At 38.5% G+C, this 18,228-nt stretch overlaps 1 protein-coding gene and 1 long non-coding RNA gene across 3 annotated transcripts in view; one reads left to right on the top strand and one right to left on the bottom strand.

The window, feature by feature from the left end:
- Positions 1-434: 434 nt before the first annotated feature.
- On the bottom strand, positions 435-9,484 carry LOC113643944. Its single transcript, XR_007139414.1, has 3 exons — positions 9,368-9,484; positions 8,914-9,013; positions 435-807 (listed from the first exon to the last, which is right to left on the bottom strand). It is a non-coding gene; the product is annotated as an uncharacterized LOC113643944 (long non-coding RNA).
- Positions 9,485-9,575: 91 nt separating this feature from the next.
- angpt1 (angiopoietin 1) overlaps positions 9,576-18,228 on the top strand; it is a 58,003-nt gene continuing 49,350 nt past the window's right edge. Inside the window, exon 1 of one of the 2 annotated variants that reach the window (XM_027148389.2) lies at positions 9,576-10,474. In XM_027148389.2, the coding sequence (XP_027004190.1) occupies positions 10,091-10,474 (384 nt within the window). In that variant the 5' untranslated portion in view covers positions 9,576-10,090. The remainder of the gene's footprint in view (positions 10,475-18,228) is intronic. The other variant, XM_027148390.2, reaches the window with a different exon arrangement.

The raw sequence follows: 18,228 nt of genomic DNA, 5'->3' as shown, positions 1-18,228 counted from the left end.
TGTCTCACAGCTCCTGGTATTAGAGGTCTTCGCGGGTCCACTTAGATCCGAAAACCCGAGGTCCGATCCGAGACCCGGGCGGGTTCGGGTCTAAAAGTTTCACGTGTGCCTCGAACTGGGGTCGGGTATAATAATAGCGGCTTCGGGTCTCGGGTAATTTAAAATGAATGTGTTTTTACCGAACGGACCCGAGAAGACCCAAACTACTGTATCTCACGTGTGTGTGCATCGACTCGAGTCCTTTTCCAACCTCTCCTCTGTTTGCCAAGACCGCTTGCGACATGTGGCTGGCGACGTGTGGCTGGCGGTAAGCTCATTTTCGTTGAAACAGACCTGTCAATCAATTTTGTAGCGGTTACTTTAGTGTAGAGTTATGCAACATTCGGGTCCAGTCGGGTTAAAAAAAAAACTCGGGTCGGGTCGGACTCGGGTCTAATTTTTTCGGGTTTGTCTCGGGTCGGGTCTTTCTTAAAAAAAAATAAAAATATGCATGCCGGATTTGGGGTAAAAAGTGATTCGGGTCGGCTACATTTCTTTAGACCTGAGAATCTTGGTATCCTGATCTACTTCCATGTTTTACACATTGTGTGTGAATTTTATTAATGATCTCCTTTATATTACTTTATATTATCCTTAGGATTGTTTGGCATCATATACAAAATATATTTCATCCTCATCCTCAGTGTCTATGGCTCCTTGATCAGGATGAAGCAGCTGCTGAAAGCAAATGGATGAATAGATGGATGTATGGATGAATGGATGGATGGATGGATGGATGAATAAATCCATAAAGTACAATGTCCGGCCCTGCAATATGAAAAGGAGATGAATATAAAGAGATGAAGCCAAGTAGATACTCATAGTATTTACAACTATCTAGTTTTCTGGGCAACAAGTCAAATGATCTTCCTTTTCCAGCTTTAATCTACTCTAAGTTCAGGAAGAGTGCATCAGTCAGGAGGATTTTCAATTGCAGGAGTATTATCTGTTGTCTGGAAGCATGTAAGCGATCTAACATTTGACCATGCTCACTAACCTTATTCTCAATGGACAATATTCTGTACTCGGTTTTGTTATATTTCTAAACATAATCATTTTGATAACTTCAGCATGATATTATGAGAGATGTTCTCTTATATAAGATGACAAGGAGTATTATAGACACGACAAATCCCTCATGACAAATGGAAGCGTATTTGAAGTCTTTACGAACCAGTATACAAACAAGACAGCCAAGGGGAAATGACTTCAAGTCAAAAAAAAAAAAATAGCTGGAAATTCTAAGCACATCATCTAATCCATGACATAAACCGATTCCTTCTAGAATAACCATGACACAAAAAGACTGTCAGCTATTTTTATATAACTCGTGTCAAACAGTATTTCATACAGAATTGTGTCAAGTGCTGAATATTAAATTGCAGCATTTTGTAATGATCTGGCTGGTTGATCCATTTCTGTCTCAGGCAGTTTGTGGTTGTGTATCATAATACAGGATCTGAGCGCTTAGACAGGATTATGGTTGTAATCAGGGAGCGGCAGAATGCTCTTTAGCCACAAACAGATTGAAGGAAAGCTGGCTTTACGATGCTATTAAAGTGCCACGGAGTTTGTGTGTCTAAATAGGACCAGTCCTTCTGGGCTTGGTTCAGAATTCAGTTTGTCTTCTCTCCCATGTGCCGAGTGCAAAATGTGATGGAATTTCATTTTCATTTTCCTGCATATTTGATGAATATACAGTACGTAACCCGCCTTGGAACAACTCACATCCCAAATAATATCCATGTGAAAAGGATAAAAAGAGGAAATTAAGTTTATTTTTTAATCAATTACGTTAAAATCTGACACGTAAATATTAATCGTGGAGATGCCCTTGTCGGTTTGTGGCTTATACTGGTGAGGAAAAGATAAGCTATGGTGGGGAAGTCAGATAAACAGTGTTGCCAGATCCTCTGTAAACACTTTTCTTACAGGAAGCTTCTCCAACAGCCTGGTGAGATAAACATTGTGTTATAGCAACAATAACAGTCATGATCTGACTGATTACAAATGCTAAGTAAGTTGAGACATGATAAACATGATGCAGGGAATTGACTCAGAAATACAGACCTGTACAGAAAAAGGGTATTATGGCAGTAAAGACCAAGATACATATCAGACCACACAGTTTCAGATCCCGGAATGTGCTTCAGATACTTGGAAAAGCTCTCAAAATGGACTTGTATATATATCTTGACACGTTGGAACCTTCCATAACCAAAAAGCTACGTTCTAAAAGAAAACGTTGTAAACATGTGGCGTTCTCCAAGACGTGGGCATCTATATTAGATTACGTGTCTCTTTTAAATGTTCTAGCAGAGCATCTTATGAAAGTCTCTAGGGTACAATAATCAGCATATAATCACACCCACACCATCTGTTTTCAAACTTATGATATTTTGCTTTGACAGGGTTTGCTTTGAATGTGCCAGATACGCAATGTGTAAAAAGAAAGACAAACACATACAAACAAGAAAAAAAGAAAAAAAAAAACATTTTTTAACTACGTTAAAAAAAACATTTTGTGTGAAATAAATGAGTAATATGTGCTTTTTAGGTTAAAAATGAGAAAATTGAAAATAAAAAATAGACTTCTGTATGTCGACATATTTCCAGTGGAGCAAGATGCTAATTAACTAATTAAGTCTCGAGCATAAATACAAGACCAAACATCTAACAGGTAGGTTTTTTTTTTTTGTAAACTTGACCTGAACTTTGCCATCACTAAAACAGAGAGTAGTTTGCTTTGACAGAGGCCAGACATCGCTGTGTTAGTTTTGCCTGAGGAGGCAGCCCTGGGGCAAAGTTTTGTGTGGTTTTGGCTTGTGTCACTCTCTCAGCTTGATGTTGCTTCATGACATCACCCGTCGAAGCATGTGGCATGCTAGGCTGGTTGAAAGAATTAATCATGTCCTCTGTCGCAAGGAATTAGTGCATGGTACTAGTGGGCAGACTAAACATTTCATTTTTGTTCTCAGTTTTGATTTCTTGCTCTGTTAGGGATGCGTTATCATTGTTTTTTGCCTCCATTTAGCCATCTTCAGATTCACTACAATCCAGACTCAGACCTTGTTGAATCTCTGAAGCATGTTAATTACCCATTTTGTATTTATGAAAGTGACGTGACATACGGCTAAGTACGGTGACCCATACTCAGAATTCGTTCTCTGCATTTGACCCATCCAAAGTGCACACACACAGCAGTGAACACACACACACCGTGCCTTGCTCAAGAGCACCTCAGTCATGGCTGGCCCGAGACTCGAACCCACAACCTTAGGATTACGAGTCAGACTCTCTAACCATTAGGCCATGACTTTTTTATAGTTACTAAGAAGACAACTGTAACACAAACAAGTTCTGCTTCTGTATTTTAATGTTGTTTTTGTTACTATTGTTTTGTTTTATTTATTTATTTATTTATTTATTTATTTATTTATTTATTTATTTATTTATTTCGCTTGGGTGTCAGCTAGCTAACACTTTAGGTAATAAAATCAGCTAAATAATATGTTCTTAACTAGACTGTATAAATGCAAGTTTGAAGATCGGGTTGTTTCTATTTTATATTTAAACTTCCATCTAACTATTTAACAGTTATTTTCTACATATATTCATGACTGTGTAGCAGGGACATTCAACTAGAAGGCATTAGACAGATGAATTTGAATTGAGAATTATTCGCTGTATTTAGTGTCATTAAGATTTTGGACCTTTATTGAAATGAAAAAAAAAAAACCCTGTGAGGATCCTGAGGCATCAAGATGTTTCAGCTCCAGTTGGATACTGCGTCATTCGGACGTTGTAAGAGGAAATGAGAACTGCATGTACTTTTTGATTACAGCAACCTCCTCATCAATTGTCAGACTGTATATTTGACTATATCAGACTGGCTATGTATTTATAATCACACTCTCCAGTGTCACCCAAATGAGGATGAGGTTCCCTTTTGAGTCTGATTCCTCTCAAGGTGTCTTCCTCTTCTATCTTAGGGAGTTTGTACTTGAAACAGTCACTCAGTCACCTCAGGCTCGTTCATTAGTGATAAATACAAACACATTTAAATATGTCTAATATTAATCTTGAATTTTTGTTTTATATTAATCTTTGTATATTATTAAAACGTTTGTGTTTGTTTCTTTTGTACAGTAAAGCTGCTTTGAGACAATGTCCATTGTTAAAAGCGCTAGAGAAATACATTTCAGTTGAATTGAATTATTACTGTGATGTCATGGGGTAAAAGACATGAAAAAAGATTTCATATCTTGCCCGTATACTCTGTTTCATATGATATGTATGTTTGTAATGTTGGCTGTACCTGTGTTAGGAAACCTACAGTGTAGGTGCTAGCTGCACCTTAAGATAGCAAGGCAGGGGTTAAACAGCAGGATGAGGTCTGGATTCATGAGCACCATTTCCATCAGAAAGCATCCAGAATGCATACGTTGCTGCAGAGCTGTTTCACTTTTCTGAATTTGCCCTTTTAGGTCTAACATCTGGACCCTGGTCTATTAGCTAGATTCGGGTTCAAGTGCACTTTTATAAATTTGCTCAGGTTAAGCATTTCAACCAAAGGTATAGCTAACTTAATATTATCTAATACAGGGCTCTCAAGTTTTAAAGACAGGCAAGCGTGACATCTCCAACCCCCAGCACCCCAAAAAAAAAAAAAAAACAATAATCAATAATGAGGGAGTTATTCTGTTTGGTAAGGATCAATACAAAGTATTTATTTAATTTCCATTTATTAATTTGTGTGTGTGTGTGTGTGTGTGTGTGTGTGTGTGTGTGTGTGTGTGTGTGTGTGTGTGTGTGTGTGTGTGTTTGTGTGTGTGTGTGTGTGCGTGCTTGCGTGCGAGAGAGAGAGAGAGAGAGAGAGAGAGAGAGAGAGACAGAGATTATGACTGGTGTTATTTATTGTGTTTGTTGCCTTTTTTGGACTCCTTTATCATTTGTAATGTTGCTCCCATTTAAATCAGTTCGGCTCAAGTACAGCCATTTTCAGGGTCATGATTGTTTCGTTTTGAGGTTTTGTTCAAACTGACCAAAGAAAATACCCTCGCTAATGGATTTTTTATTTTCATTGGTTGTTTCGTTGTTCTACCCAGATACTGTAGTGCTATTTTCTGATTGGCTATTGTGTAGCCTCTTTTTTTTTTTTGATTGGCTGATAAGAGTCAGGCTCGACTAAGCGATGCGGACTGATACATTTTGGGCGCTGCAAAGAATAGTCAAAAAGTTTTTCTGCGTGAGAAATACAATGTGATGCGTGACAAAAGACCGGAATGAGTGACTGTCACTCTCAATGCGTGACAGCCCTGCTAATATATAATATGACTTCCTCAAGCATAACATGAGCTTGAAAACACCCAAACTTGAAAACAGTGTGATTATAAAATGTGCCTCTGATAATTATTTCAGCACTGTAGAAACCTATTCGGGCCTGCACAATTACCACTGAAGCTGAATCATACTTGCAACCATGTGCTTTAAACTAGCATCTTCTGTAGCTCTTTCTCTTGGCTTGGCAATGGTTTGGCTGGGGACTGTAGTTGAAAACATGTTGGTTTCTTATAGTGCCTGGAACTTATTTACTGTTAGCTTCAGGCTAAGTTGTTGTCAATTTTGGGGTTTTGAAACATCCATAGCTGAAAGAGTGGGGAAAAGTTTGATCCAATGTTTGCGCAAGTTCATATGATCACTTTTTCTTTCCACAGCTCTGTTTCTTAAAGAGGATGTAGATGTTCAGAGGTTGATGTCACCAGAGGTTGATGTCACCAGAGGTAGAGGTCACCAGAAACTTACAGTTCAATACAGTTCAGGGGTCAATATCATAATTCACTGAGCTGACATTCACTGTGCTATGCTATTCATATTCAGTTGCAGACTCACTTCTGTGATATTAAATCTGCTTAAACTGTATAATTAGAACCAAACATAGGAATTACTGCTGTTCCCAGGCTCCTTAGTGATGTCCAGCAAACACTGCAAGTATCACTTGGAGAAACTTCTACAGGTCTGTCACCATTAATGATTTAAAGGGGGCCTTTAGATTCTCCTTAGGTGAAGAATTTTCATTAGTGGCACCATCTTGGCAACCTGGCAGCAGCAACTAGTTTATATTTGAGTTGATCATATGGAAGGTTTGTACAGGAAGTGGTCTGTAGTCAGCATTTTACTGATGTTTAGTTAGAGCGGTTGGGAATTCCTTAGGATCTGTGGTTGTTTAGATTCCTGAACTAAATGAGATGTTCACCCACTGGATAATTTTGGGTTGGGGTACTCTGGGAGAAGTTGCGTCATTGTGCTGAATGTGCTCTCTGGATCTCACAGGGGTTGTGATATATGTTCCAGACAGAACAAAATTTACAGTATTATTATTCTCCCTAGGAACATCAGATTGACATGATAAAATATCATCTTATAGTTCTTCGAACCTGGTACAGTATTCCCTATTAATGTGCTGTCGGATGTGTTAATAACCGCAAGAAACACTGGTCATTAATAAAAGGTTCCCATATGTTTCATTTTAAAATAATTTTCTAACTCCTAAAGGACGACACAGTAACGCTTTGGTCATTAATAATCTGTTTCCCTTTTTTTTATTTTTTATGAACAACTACTCATTCTCTCCATTTTATTCCTTAGATAGTTACCTATTATGGAGCTGAACTGTAAAGTGTGACCAAGACAAGTATTTATCAGTCTGCCATTTCTTTAAGCACCTCATTTATAATGAATTAGAAAATAAAAAAAATTAAGCCCACAGAAACTTACATGAGATTTAATTCAGTGACCTGACGGTGTGATGAAAACACGTTTCCTGCTTGGAAGATTCTCTAAAGCATATCACATTAAAACTATTGCACAGATCTAGCTGTGTGAATCTTCTAATGATATACAGAGGCCAAGATCTTTCTTCAGGAAATGAGAAGATCCAATGGCAGAAAAAGTACAGGGGGCTGTTTGACCTCTAACTCGTAAGCTCTTGAATCTTTCCTCGAACTTTTCCTTCACATATTGTGTTGTAGAGTAACTACAACGTTTTGTGGATTGAAAGTCTCTGAGCCTGGCTGCTGGTGAAGAAACTGCCCCAGGTAGCAGATCCCAAGGATAGTATGGTTCATAGGATTTACTTCCTTAGAATTCCTTCACCACAGTACAGTATGTCCAGTCATTCAGTCTACATGAACATTTTGCTAGTAGGCTATTAACCTCCTTTGTCTTGAAATTGTGGTGTTGTAACATAGTAGGCATGTGAATCCTAGCTGAACGATACCGTAGAAGAAGACTGACGCATGTACAGATGGGCTTTTCTTGCGTATTGCTAGTGCATAGGGGTACATTCACCCGATATGTAAATATTACATGGTAGTTAGGAGGGTAACAGAAGACGTTTTTTTTAGGTGTATGGTAAATTCCTTATCAGTTTCCTGAGTATGAATAGGCACTACAATAACAAGCTATAGCCAACAAAGTCAGTATTTAGGATAGTATAACTTCTCCTTGTCACACCCAGAGTCATAAATTATCAGAGAAAAGACAAGAATGAAGGTTTTATTTCACCCGTTCATGCTTGGTAGCCTAACTAGCTAAGAAATCAAACAAAGCCTCTTTGTATCTTGTGTGCAAATCTTTGTTGAATAATGTTGTGCCAAACCTGTTGATAATCCTTCCTATCTAACATTCATCATTTGTTACCATGCTTTATAGACCACCAGCGATTGAATTGAGTCATTGTTTCTCCAGGCTTGGGAGCATATCAAATGAGATGTTAAGTGCTTTAAGAATAACACGTTTGAATGATTCTATTTGTAGAGTGCTTTTGGGGCTTGATGAAGTGAACTCATGGACATGCAGGACAGAGGCTTGGCTATGACATTGATGAACTAGCCCTATGAATTTGGAGGACTAAGATATTATTGCCTGCTAATTAACCACATAAATGCATCTTTGATGAACAGGAATTGGCTGGGTTCTGCGATTGATTAAAAAAAAGCTCTGAGTCTAGATGTTTACACGAAACTGTGTTGTTCATTTCAATTGCGTATCATAAAATAAAATCTGCAGATTGTAATTAATATGTAATTTGTTTCGAATAACTATCATCTTAACATCTTGTCATTCAACACCTTCTGGACACCCCAGCAGTTAATTTTACAAGATAAAGATTTTTCCTCTTGTGTTTACATTCTTGTGAGGAATTTGAGTCTTGCATGATTTAACTCAATCGACGTAAATATGGAAGCTTAGACGTTTTCCTTAGCACTTGCTGATGTCTAAGTGAAGTAGTCAAAACAACATCAATTGAAAATAAGTCTTAATTTAAAACTGATATATGAGATGTTATTAAAAATAAAAAAAACATACAGCATGTTATAGTAGATGTTATACTGTAGTAATCTTGATATCCTCGTAGACATAACACCATCCGTGTTGTCAAATTACATGGGATTTGCTCAGTTTAATGGGTTGTAACCAATCACAAATTTGTAATTTATTACTGCAGCAGGACAAGGCCTTAGATCCAAGATTTCAGGGCAATGTTTACACATGCTTTTAGCCAAGGCTGGTCCAGGGATATTCTGGGCCTGTTATCTTCGGCTGCCTCCACATGAGTCAGAAAGTGTGAAGAGGCGGTGTGTATTAATGCACAGTCTTTCTTTAAAAGTGCCATATCACCGATAAGCATTTATCTTTTATCTGTAGAATGGATTTTATTTTTAAAGAGGGGGAGGAGGCTTGTGGAAGGAGACCTTCACAAGCCTTAATTGAAACTTGACTTGTGACCTCTCATCTTTCAGCAAAGTATCCTGACTGTTACTGTTTTCAAGTCATAGCGCTGATCTATGCCAAAGTAATTCCTGACCATACCTTTTCCAGAAGAAACAACAGCATGAAGAGCAGAAGAAGCCAGGTTTTGTCTGTCTTATCTGACAACACAGACTCTCCATCAGCTAGGTGCTGTATTTCACTATTGGAGATAGAGCAAGAATAAAATGCAGTTTTTTTATTTAGAGTTCTTGATAAAGGAAAAAAATCACAAATGTTATATTTCATGCAGTGTTTTGGCTTTTGTCTTCGAAATTTCTTAAGCTGAAAATCAAGTTAAAGAATTGTATGACTCAAAGTGGCTTTGCATATATAAAGTAAGAAGAAAATTAGAAACATGCATGCGAACCTGACAAATTAGCTTGTAAACATAAACATGCCGTGTGGATGTGTGGGTGTGTGCGGTGGAGTGCACGGGAAGCCACAGCAGGCCATGAACTGGAGGCAGGGCTACCACAAAAGCCCAGGGTCAGAGAGCTTGTAAAATGATCCTTACTTTGAGAACATCCTCTGTGCTGGGGTCCTTCTCTGCCTCGTGCACTCTCTCTCTCTCCCTCTCTCTCTCTCTCTGTATGTTTGTCTGTGTGTGTGCGTCTCTCTCTCTCTGTCTCTCTCTCTCTCTCTCTCTCTCTCTCTCTCCCTCTCACACACACATACACATACACACACACACACACACACACACACACACACACACACACAAACACAAGCACACACACATTCCTTTCCAGTCACTCTGAGGGGCAGGCACAGAGCGTGCTAGAAGCCTAGAGCAAAGAATCCTGCACAGTCGCTTGGTCACAGACAGAACTGAGTTCGCAGAACATGACAGAGAGTGTGAGCGCACCAGGGGAGGTCTGACGGCACAGTTGCATCTCTTTATGGACTCCCGGCTTCAGAACCTCAACCACACAATGCTTATGTAATACTTGTCAATGCATACTATGTGCACAAATCTTTTAAAGACAGTGCTTATTTTCTTCAAGAGGACACACTAGACAAGAGCTCTGAGAAGAGTGAGGATACAACCTGATCAGCAATGTTCTCCACAAGTTCTTTCATAAGGAGGTCCCATATGGACATTGCATATCTTGAACCACTGGACACTTTAACAGGCTTCTGATTCAGGAATAGTTAAAACAATAAGACAAAACCAGAGGAAACCTCTAAAAGTTCTGCTTGACAGCTCTGTATCTCAGATTGTTTTCCTGGTGCTGACATGCTCTGGTGGACACTTACCTATCGCTACCTGGGTTTAGCAGCTCTGCTGGTAGTGGCTAGTTGTGTTGGAGGTGAGCAGAAGAAAGGAGGAGATGAAGGATCACGAAGCTCCTCTGGGAAGGCTAGCAGCACAGGCAGCAGCACAGGAGGTTCCTCTAGCCGCAGATACCACCGGCTCCAGCATGGTCAATGTACCTACACCTTCATCCTTCCAGAAGGCGACGGAAATGCAGGTGCATCCTGCCGCGAGACGAAAGCAGGCACTCAGTACAACGCAAACTCACTTCAGAGAGATGCTCCACCACCTGAACCTGACTTCTCGAACCAGAAGATTCAACAGCTGGAGCACATCATGGAGAACTACACACAGTGGTTACAGAAGGTAAAGCTGCCTCAACACCTTTTCTCTGTGGTAACATTTTATTTGGCCATGTTCCTAACAAATTACCAGCTCCGTGTATGTAAATAAATGAACGCGCACAGATGCCTAGTTCCAGAAATCTATTACGGGAAAGTATAAAATAGATGATTCTGCAAACTCTACTTCTCAGAAGAAAAGGCTTAATGTGAGCAACTTCTGTTTTAGAAGAAATGTAACCAAAGCCTTTATTCCATTTAAGTGCATTCAAGTCTTACAAATGACTGCAGCTTTGTAGCTTCTACATAAACTTAAAGCGTTTGTGAAAGTTTCAGTGTCAAGAGAACAAATGGTGTTCCATTCTATGACAAGCATTGTAATCGATTATTTTTAAATAGCTGTAGTGTTGTGATTCAAACTGTCAGACCCCCTGATTTATACCTATACTACTGAGCTTGCATCTGCTCCATGTGTCTCACGGCAGGATCACAGTGGTGATTCGCTTGAATAGTGCCTGATTTCACAGATGTCTAGGTAGACTCCACACGTTGCATGTCTGCCAGTTAGTCAGTCACCCAGGAAACTGTTTGTATACTTACTGTCTCTCTAATGACAGGAGGTGAAAGAGACCCACAGGAGGGCTCAGAGAAAAGACCTTAAAAACTTGGCTTTATTTTAAACCGACTGACTGCTTCATGAAAGTTACAATGAAATTCCGCCATTTTGCCATCATTTGCTTATGAATTGACTTTAAAAACAACATTCTAGCATTTAAGATTTCAAGAATTACTGCTTAGAAACCAGCACACTAAAATAACATGCATACAAATGTTCAGAATCTGTTTAATGCCAAACTGTGACCATTTGTGACATTTATTCAGGCCTCACAACCTATAATCTGAATTATAGGATATTTTAATAAGCACACTTTTAGACTTATTTTTATGTGGTTCAAGTACAAACATATGTTTTGTTGTAGAATTTCTAATATGCCAGACCTCCAACCTCCAGGAATAATATATCTTGCAAATAATAATAATAATAATAATAATAATAATAATAATAATAATAATAATAATAATAGTAATAATAATAATAATTATTATTATTATTATTACTATTATTATTATTATTATTATTATTATTACTATTTATTTGTATTTTTTTGCAAGAATATTATAACAACAACAACAATAATAATAATGATGATAATAATGATAATAATGATAATAATTATCATTATTATCATTATTATTATTATTATTATTATTACATAAATTGTTAATCTGTTTATTTATTTTCCCACCCTCAGAGATGATACCCACTGTTGCTATCAGACACACATATGATCTAGTCCAGTGTGTGTAGATACTTTGATTAATTGCTCTTAACATTATCAGTTATCACACCCCTTCTCTGAAGCCATAGGTTTAACAGTAAACTACCCATCTTAGCAGCACAGTGCTAGTATATGTGTATGTTGTGTATATATTAAGAAGAATGTGTAAACACTGAAATGTAGGAGCTGCACTAGATGTTCATGGTGAAGCAATCAATGACTATATAATGCAGGCATGTTCTGATGTTCTTGTTTTAATCTTCTTGTTTAAAACTGAGCAGAAGCAGACGTTGAGTGCAATGTGCATGGCATGGTGATTAATGACCGATTCATCCGAAATCCTTTAAATCCTTCAGTCATGTTACTTTTTTTTTTTACTTAAACTACATTTTGTTTATTCAAATATAATAAAATGACATATTAATGTGGTTTTATCATTCTGTGGTGTTCTTAGTAAATTCTAACGTTTTATGTTGTAGTTTTAAGTTGTAGCTTTTTTTTTTCTTTTTTTTTAAAGGACATACGTCATCCGTTACTTAATTTGACCTTATCTCGGAAACGTATACAGAGAATTTTAAAGTACATTTTTAGGTAGATTTGAGGTTTCCATTAGTCCTTATCAGGCTAAGTGACTGCGGATTGGATTCTACACTAATAAGAGACTTTACTTCAGATGTAGGAGTGTGAGATCTTCTGAGAGCCAGCAGTGGTAATGCTATAATACCTCCTTACTGATAGTACGAGACACTAAGGTCTTTTCCATTTTTCATTCGACCCATCTCTGACTTAAAACACACTCAGACATACAGTACAGAACATACACACCCAGCCTCATGACTGCCTTTATCTTTAAGTGCAGATTGTGTCACTCTACTCCTTTTCCTATATATAATCTGAAGGATACGCTTAAGTGAAAGGATCCATGAAAAAGTTTCACCTCAGTGGAAGTGTTTGTCAGTGTTTAAATGGTATACAAACTGTAATAAGTTTTACACTCATTTGCATCTTTATTTCTGCAAGTCTATTTCTCAGAAAATTGTTTAATGAGAGCAATTGCACAACTGCATGTTGTATTAGCGTAAGCTGAACCCCACTCCTGCTAATACAACCTAATTATACAAGTGGAACATGAGGATGCAGTTAACATATTTCAGTCAACATACTTAATCACACAAGATTAAGTGTCCCGGGCCAGTCTATCTATCTTAATCATGTACGACTTGACTGTTGCTGGATGGCTGAGGTGGTTCTAATACCTCTCAATCTCAAGCCTGATGAAAGGTAGCAGATAGTGGCCTGTCTGTGGCTGGATGTGGAAAGGAGGAATGGTTGAGGCTGACCATCAGAACTGAGCACATCACTTACTCTGTGGAATTCTGTCATGCTGGGGGGTAAAAGCAGATCCTGATAACACGGCCCAGTCAAATGTGGCTTCTGTTTGTTCAAGGATTACTGTAGCACAAGGAATGACCTGAGACTGAAGACTGTTGTGGGCTTGATGATGGTCTGCCATTTAGCACAGGAAACTCGCCTCTTAAAGACAGGGCGCGCTATTCCTTCTAAGCTCCCAGACGTTTTTTTTTTTTGTCTTCCAGACCCAAAGGTACACTGTGATCAAACTGGATTGTTCTTAAAATAGTATCTAGAACATACAGTAAAAGCCTGTAGTAAGTTTAGCCTTTGAAGCAAACAAGTCCAGTTGAAGTTTATCTAAGCTAAAAGTATTCAGTGAGACACTCAAGCTTGGCTCAAGCTCCAGTTCGGCGAGAGTAAAGGCCACGAGGACATGTGGAAGTCCTTGTGGGAGTTTAAATGACAGATCTTTTCCAATCTGTCTTCCGAGAAAACATTTTAGAAATGCCTGTTTCTAAAGAGAAAGCCTTGCACTTTGAGCTCTTGATTTAAAATCCTGAATTTGAACCCTGACCGTGTACAATTCACATTGTTCCGCCTCTCCCTTGACACAGGCAATGGCTGCTAGTGCAAAGACAAAAGGTTAATCCTAAAGCTAGACAAATGCCATCTCTCGGTTCTCCTTCATGGAGAACTTTTTCGCTCTTTTCTCAATCGTCTGAAGGCCACACAGCATGGTTGAAAAGCCAAAGCTAGCCCAAGCTATTTTAGGGGTGACTTCCTTTGTATCAAAGTTTGTTTTTGCTGATTGTGCCGGCCAAAAGCAACAAACTGAGCAAGGCAGAACTGTCAGCCGCTCATGAGACTGAAGTGCTCTTCCTTCCTGTTTTTTAAGGAACCAGTATAGTGGCACATTCATCACAGAAGCAGTGAAATGTGTCTGTGCTTCACATTCAATCCCCACAGAAGGTGAAAGTAAAACAGAACCCTCTACTTAGCGTGTCAGGGGAATATCTAAGAAAATACGTGTGTAGCTCGGTCGAGCCCTTTCTAAACGCATGTGAAAATCGAAGCTTGGGATATATGTGTTCATGATTTTTCTGGAAAAATATAGGGGCATATTTAGAAAAAGTTTGTAAACCGGTAAAATGGTCAGACTTTGTACAAAAATGATTTAGGATTTTATTTATCAATTTTTTTTGCATACCACTGAAGATGTTCTGGTGATTTATTATACTGCTGTAATCGGGTCAATCGAGGTCCGAGTGCTCTAATCTGTAAACTGAGTAGGTTTCACGTGTCTTTCACTTTGCACCTAGCTTCAGACATCTTCCAGGTTGTTTTCTGCTGTTAAATAATCCTCTATCACTTAAATAAATTACTCACAAGTGTGCATTCTCTTCAGAATCTAATGGCAGTAACATTGCCGAAGTTCCCTTTCACTTTTCCCTTATATCGTGTTTGTTGAAAAGACTGACAATGTGACTGAAATATTTTTGGCTTTCCTGCTTCCTCAGAGAATATTCACTTAAATTTTTAAGACATGTATTAAAAACAAAGCGATAAAGTGACAGAAAGGGTTTGTCTGGCTTTATCATACAGGATATAAGAATGATCCTAATATAAATGTTGTAATTTTCACTGAGACAGCTAGATGACACCATCGTAAACAGTTCGATTCTTTATTCTGAGCCGAATGGAAACGAAGGATATTGATTTAGACAATAAAACACTGAGGATTTGGACTTGAACAGGATTTCTTAGCTTGATTGTATAGCCTTTAGCCTATTTGGGCTGGAGATATACATTATGTAAGATTAACATCGCTAGGTATCTCACACATATTTTATTTTAATGTGGATCATTAAACTGTTACCAGAGCCATGTATAGTCTTCAACGTTTTCATGAATCATGTAATAGCAGGTATCTCTTATCTAATCTCTGTACAGATTCTGGGCAGCTACTTCAAATAGCTTCTATTCAACAATTTTGCTGTTCTTCAGCATGCTTCTATACTGTTAAAAAAGTTCATTTAGATGATATAGGAGGTGTCGGAAATTATGTCACTGTATGATCATAATTGACCTTATTGTGACCTCAAGTCAAGCATAACTGTTCGAGTTCCCTCGTGAATTTATCTACATCCGATCTGAGTCTCAGGAAAACCTTCTAAGCCGCTTGTTGCGTTCTTCTTTTACACGTGTTTTCTCCGCTTTATCAGAAATGGCACCATCTGTCACATATATTTATGTCACACATGTAAAAGGACTCTACAGGGAAAGGAGGCAGCTCTCATGAGCTGCTCTGAAGCTGAGTCCCAGGGCAGATGGGCTCATGCAGATGTTCAGCTCGAAGAGTCCGTCTTCATCTGCCTACAGTCGAATTCTAGCCAGACGTTTCAGCAGGACCTTGTTTTACAGGATCTAAAATTCGGCTCCATCAACTTTTCCACAAATGTAAATCAAAGCCTCACATTTCAGATGAAAAGGGGAAACCAAAGCCTCTGCGCTCAGTCAGCAGAGTCTCTAAAGACAGGCAGATAAATAACGTGCGAAAATGTAACCCTGCCAGTAGAAAGACATACTGTATAATGAGTTAGTAGGAGGAGGAGGACAACAGTGGAATGAGCCTGTGAGTGTAAATGAGTGTCTTTATGTACAATATGTACTATCTCAGAGCTTTGGGAGTCATTCGCTTTAGCTTCCTTTTAGCCATAGTTCACAAAGTGACAAAATCTCACTAATTTTTCAGACATGAATATCGCATTAGCATCAGTATTATAAGCATATGTCGGATCTGAGTTTTGGAGAGAATAAACATTTGCATAAAATGAAGTGATAGTAGGAAAGCAAGGTCACCTCTGTGGAGAAAGTCATTTGTTTCGTTTCTCAGAATTTCAATTAAAGAAACTTAAGAGCAGTCGCTAGCGTGACTCGGTATGATGTGCTTTAATACAGAGTATGAAAAGGAAGAGCACTCGAATCTTCGGGAGGGATGGCTGTATGTAGCCGTAGTCTTTATCCTTTATCCTGATAACGTCTCTGGTGATGAAGCACATTGTGTTTCTTTGGCTGACATTTCGGCTATGAACTTTGGTGTTCTTCTCTCACACGTTAAGACAAGCCTCTTCGTTTTCGCTTGGTGAAGTGTTGAAATTGTGTCCTGCTAGAATTACAGTTATATAACTATTCTCATGCTGAAATGCTATGTATTTTGCTCATTTTATTCACGTACCTTCCAGATTCTGGGAAAAAAAATCAGAATTATCTGTTCAAGCTTCTTAACCTGCCTAGAAAATGAAGGCTCTCAGTGCACGGCGGTAAGAATCCAGAGCTCCATACAACATGACATGGAGGTGCTTTGCTCCACCTAGAAACAGCATTTAAACAAGGATATTGACATGAATTGTTTTCTTTCATGAAAGTCAGTCGAGTTTTTACTGTCTCAGGTTACTGAATAAATGTTTCCAACAGCCTAACGAAGTTGTTATGCATCCAGGCAAGCTGTAATATAGATGTCCATGTCCTCCATAGCAACAACAGGTATTCTAAGAGCTCTGCATTGCTCTGGTCGAGTCGTCACTCACCGGCTGTTCTGTGGCACTTGTTAACAGTTGTGTGTCAGACATCTTTATCAACAAAGGAGGAATCAGAATGTTACATTGCTTTTTTTTATAATTATTTCATTGAAACTCTCTTGAAACTCACCAGCTTGAACGTTGTCATTGAACATTAATCATTAATCCTTAGCCCCATCCTGTACAACCATGACATTATAGCGCATCTGAATCCTAGACAACCATGTATTTGACTTGGCTGGGCACTTGTCCAATCTTCTCACATTCCACATGGCACTCGGTGTACAGCGGGCAGCACCCACTGGAGATAATTGCTGATGGAAAAGTGGCTCTCACACCTCCAACTATTCAGCACAAAGAGCATGCTGCGGGGTAAATGGTTAGTAACAAAGGTCAATCCACATTATGCTATCAGCAGGAGAGAATAACTGCAGCTTCAAACAGGCCGCAACTGTTGGTAATTTGGTGTGAATTGCTGCTGTGATGGGGCTCCTTATAATAAGGGTCTGGTTTCCAATAAAGTATGAAACGTCTGTACTTTGTGAAAGTTGTTTTTAATAAACATAAGAACAAAAGATCAGTTGAGATGAAATTGAGATGAAAAGGCTTCCATTCATTAAGAGCTCACCTTATAATAATTCAAGGGTTAATAATAAGGAGCATGATGCATTATAAGGAAGGCAGGTGTCAGCCTTCAGTGTTCAGCCTTTAAATTTTGGACTGCATTCCTCCGGATAATACAGCCGAGGATTTTGGACGTAATGCATTTCCCATCCACCCAGACAGTGAGAGGAGTGTGCTTGTGAATGGATCTCTGTGCAGTGTCTTGGAGGGCAACTTCCTGTCCAGCTAGAGCAGATGTATTTAAACAGTCATATATATATATATATATATACTTGCACTTGCACTTTGTTCTCTAACATTTATTGCTCAATCCTTCATTCCTTACTTGTTTTAAGGCTCTTTATGTCTTTTCCTGTTTTACTCTCCTCATCCCCTGACTTGCTCTGTGTTTCCTTTTTTGCCTCCTAATACATTAGAACCTTCTGCCAAAAGCATGTGGTTTTTAATCATCATCATTTAAACTGTAGATAAGCATTTAGCTGTGGAAAGCATACTACCAAAAGCAGTTTGGAAATTCAGCTTTTTTCCCCTGTTGACATAAGCGGATGCTGCACTCATGTAGCCTGTTGCTGTTTTGCTCATTTGATCTCCTGTCTATCTGTCACTTTGTGTATAGACGCTTCTACCACACTTTCAGACTGCAAAAGCAAAAATAAACACCGTTCGAGCACACCGAAGGACACGGCACTGGTGACACCAGCTCCAGAGCTTCAAAATCCCTACTGAGAAAACAAATATTCTGAAAGATCTTTTCCCAGAAGCTTCTTTATAAAAGTCATTTCACTTTCATATTCTCTATTGTAGGGCACATGTCAATATTTACATCAATTAAAAAAAGTTCTGCTTGTTAAATATAAAATATTAGCTTCATCCTAGTGCTAAGA

The sequence above is a fragment of the Tachysurus fulvidraco genome, chromosome 24, assembly GCF_022655615.1.
Source record: "Tachysurus fulvidraco isolate hzauxx_2018 chromosome 24, HZAU_PFXX_2.0, whole genome shotgun sequence".
In the NCBI taxonomy this organism is placed as follows: domain Eukaryota; kingdom Metazoa; phylum Chordata; class Actinopteri; order Siluriformes; family Bagridae; genus Tachysurus; species Tachysurus fulvidraco.
This window is presented reverse-complemented; position numbering and strand designations above follow the sequence as displayed.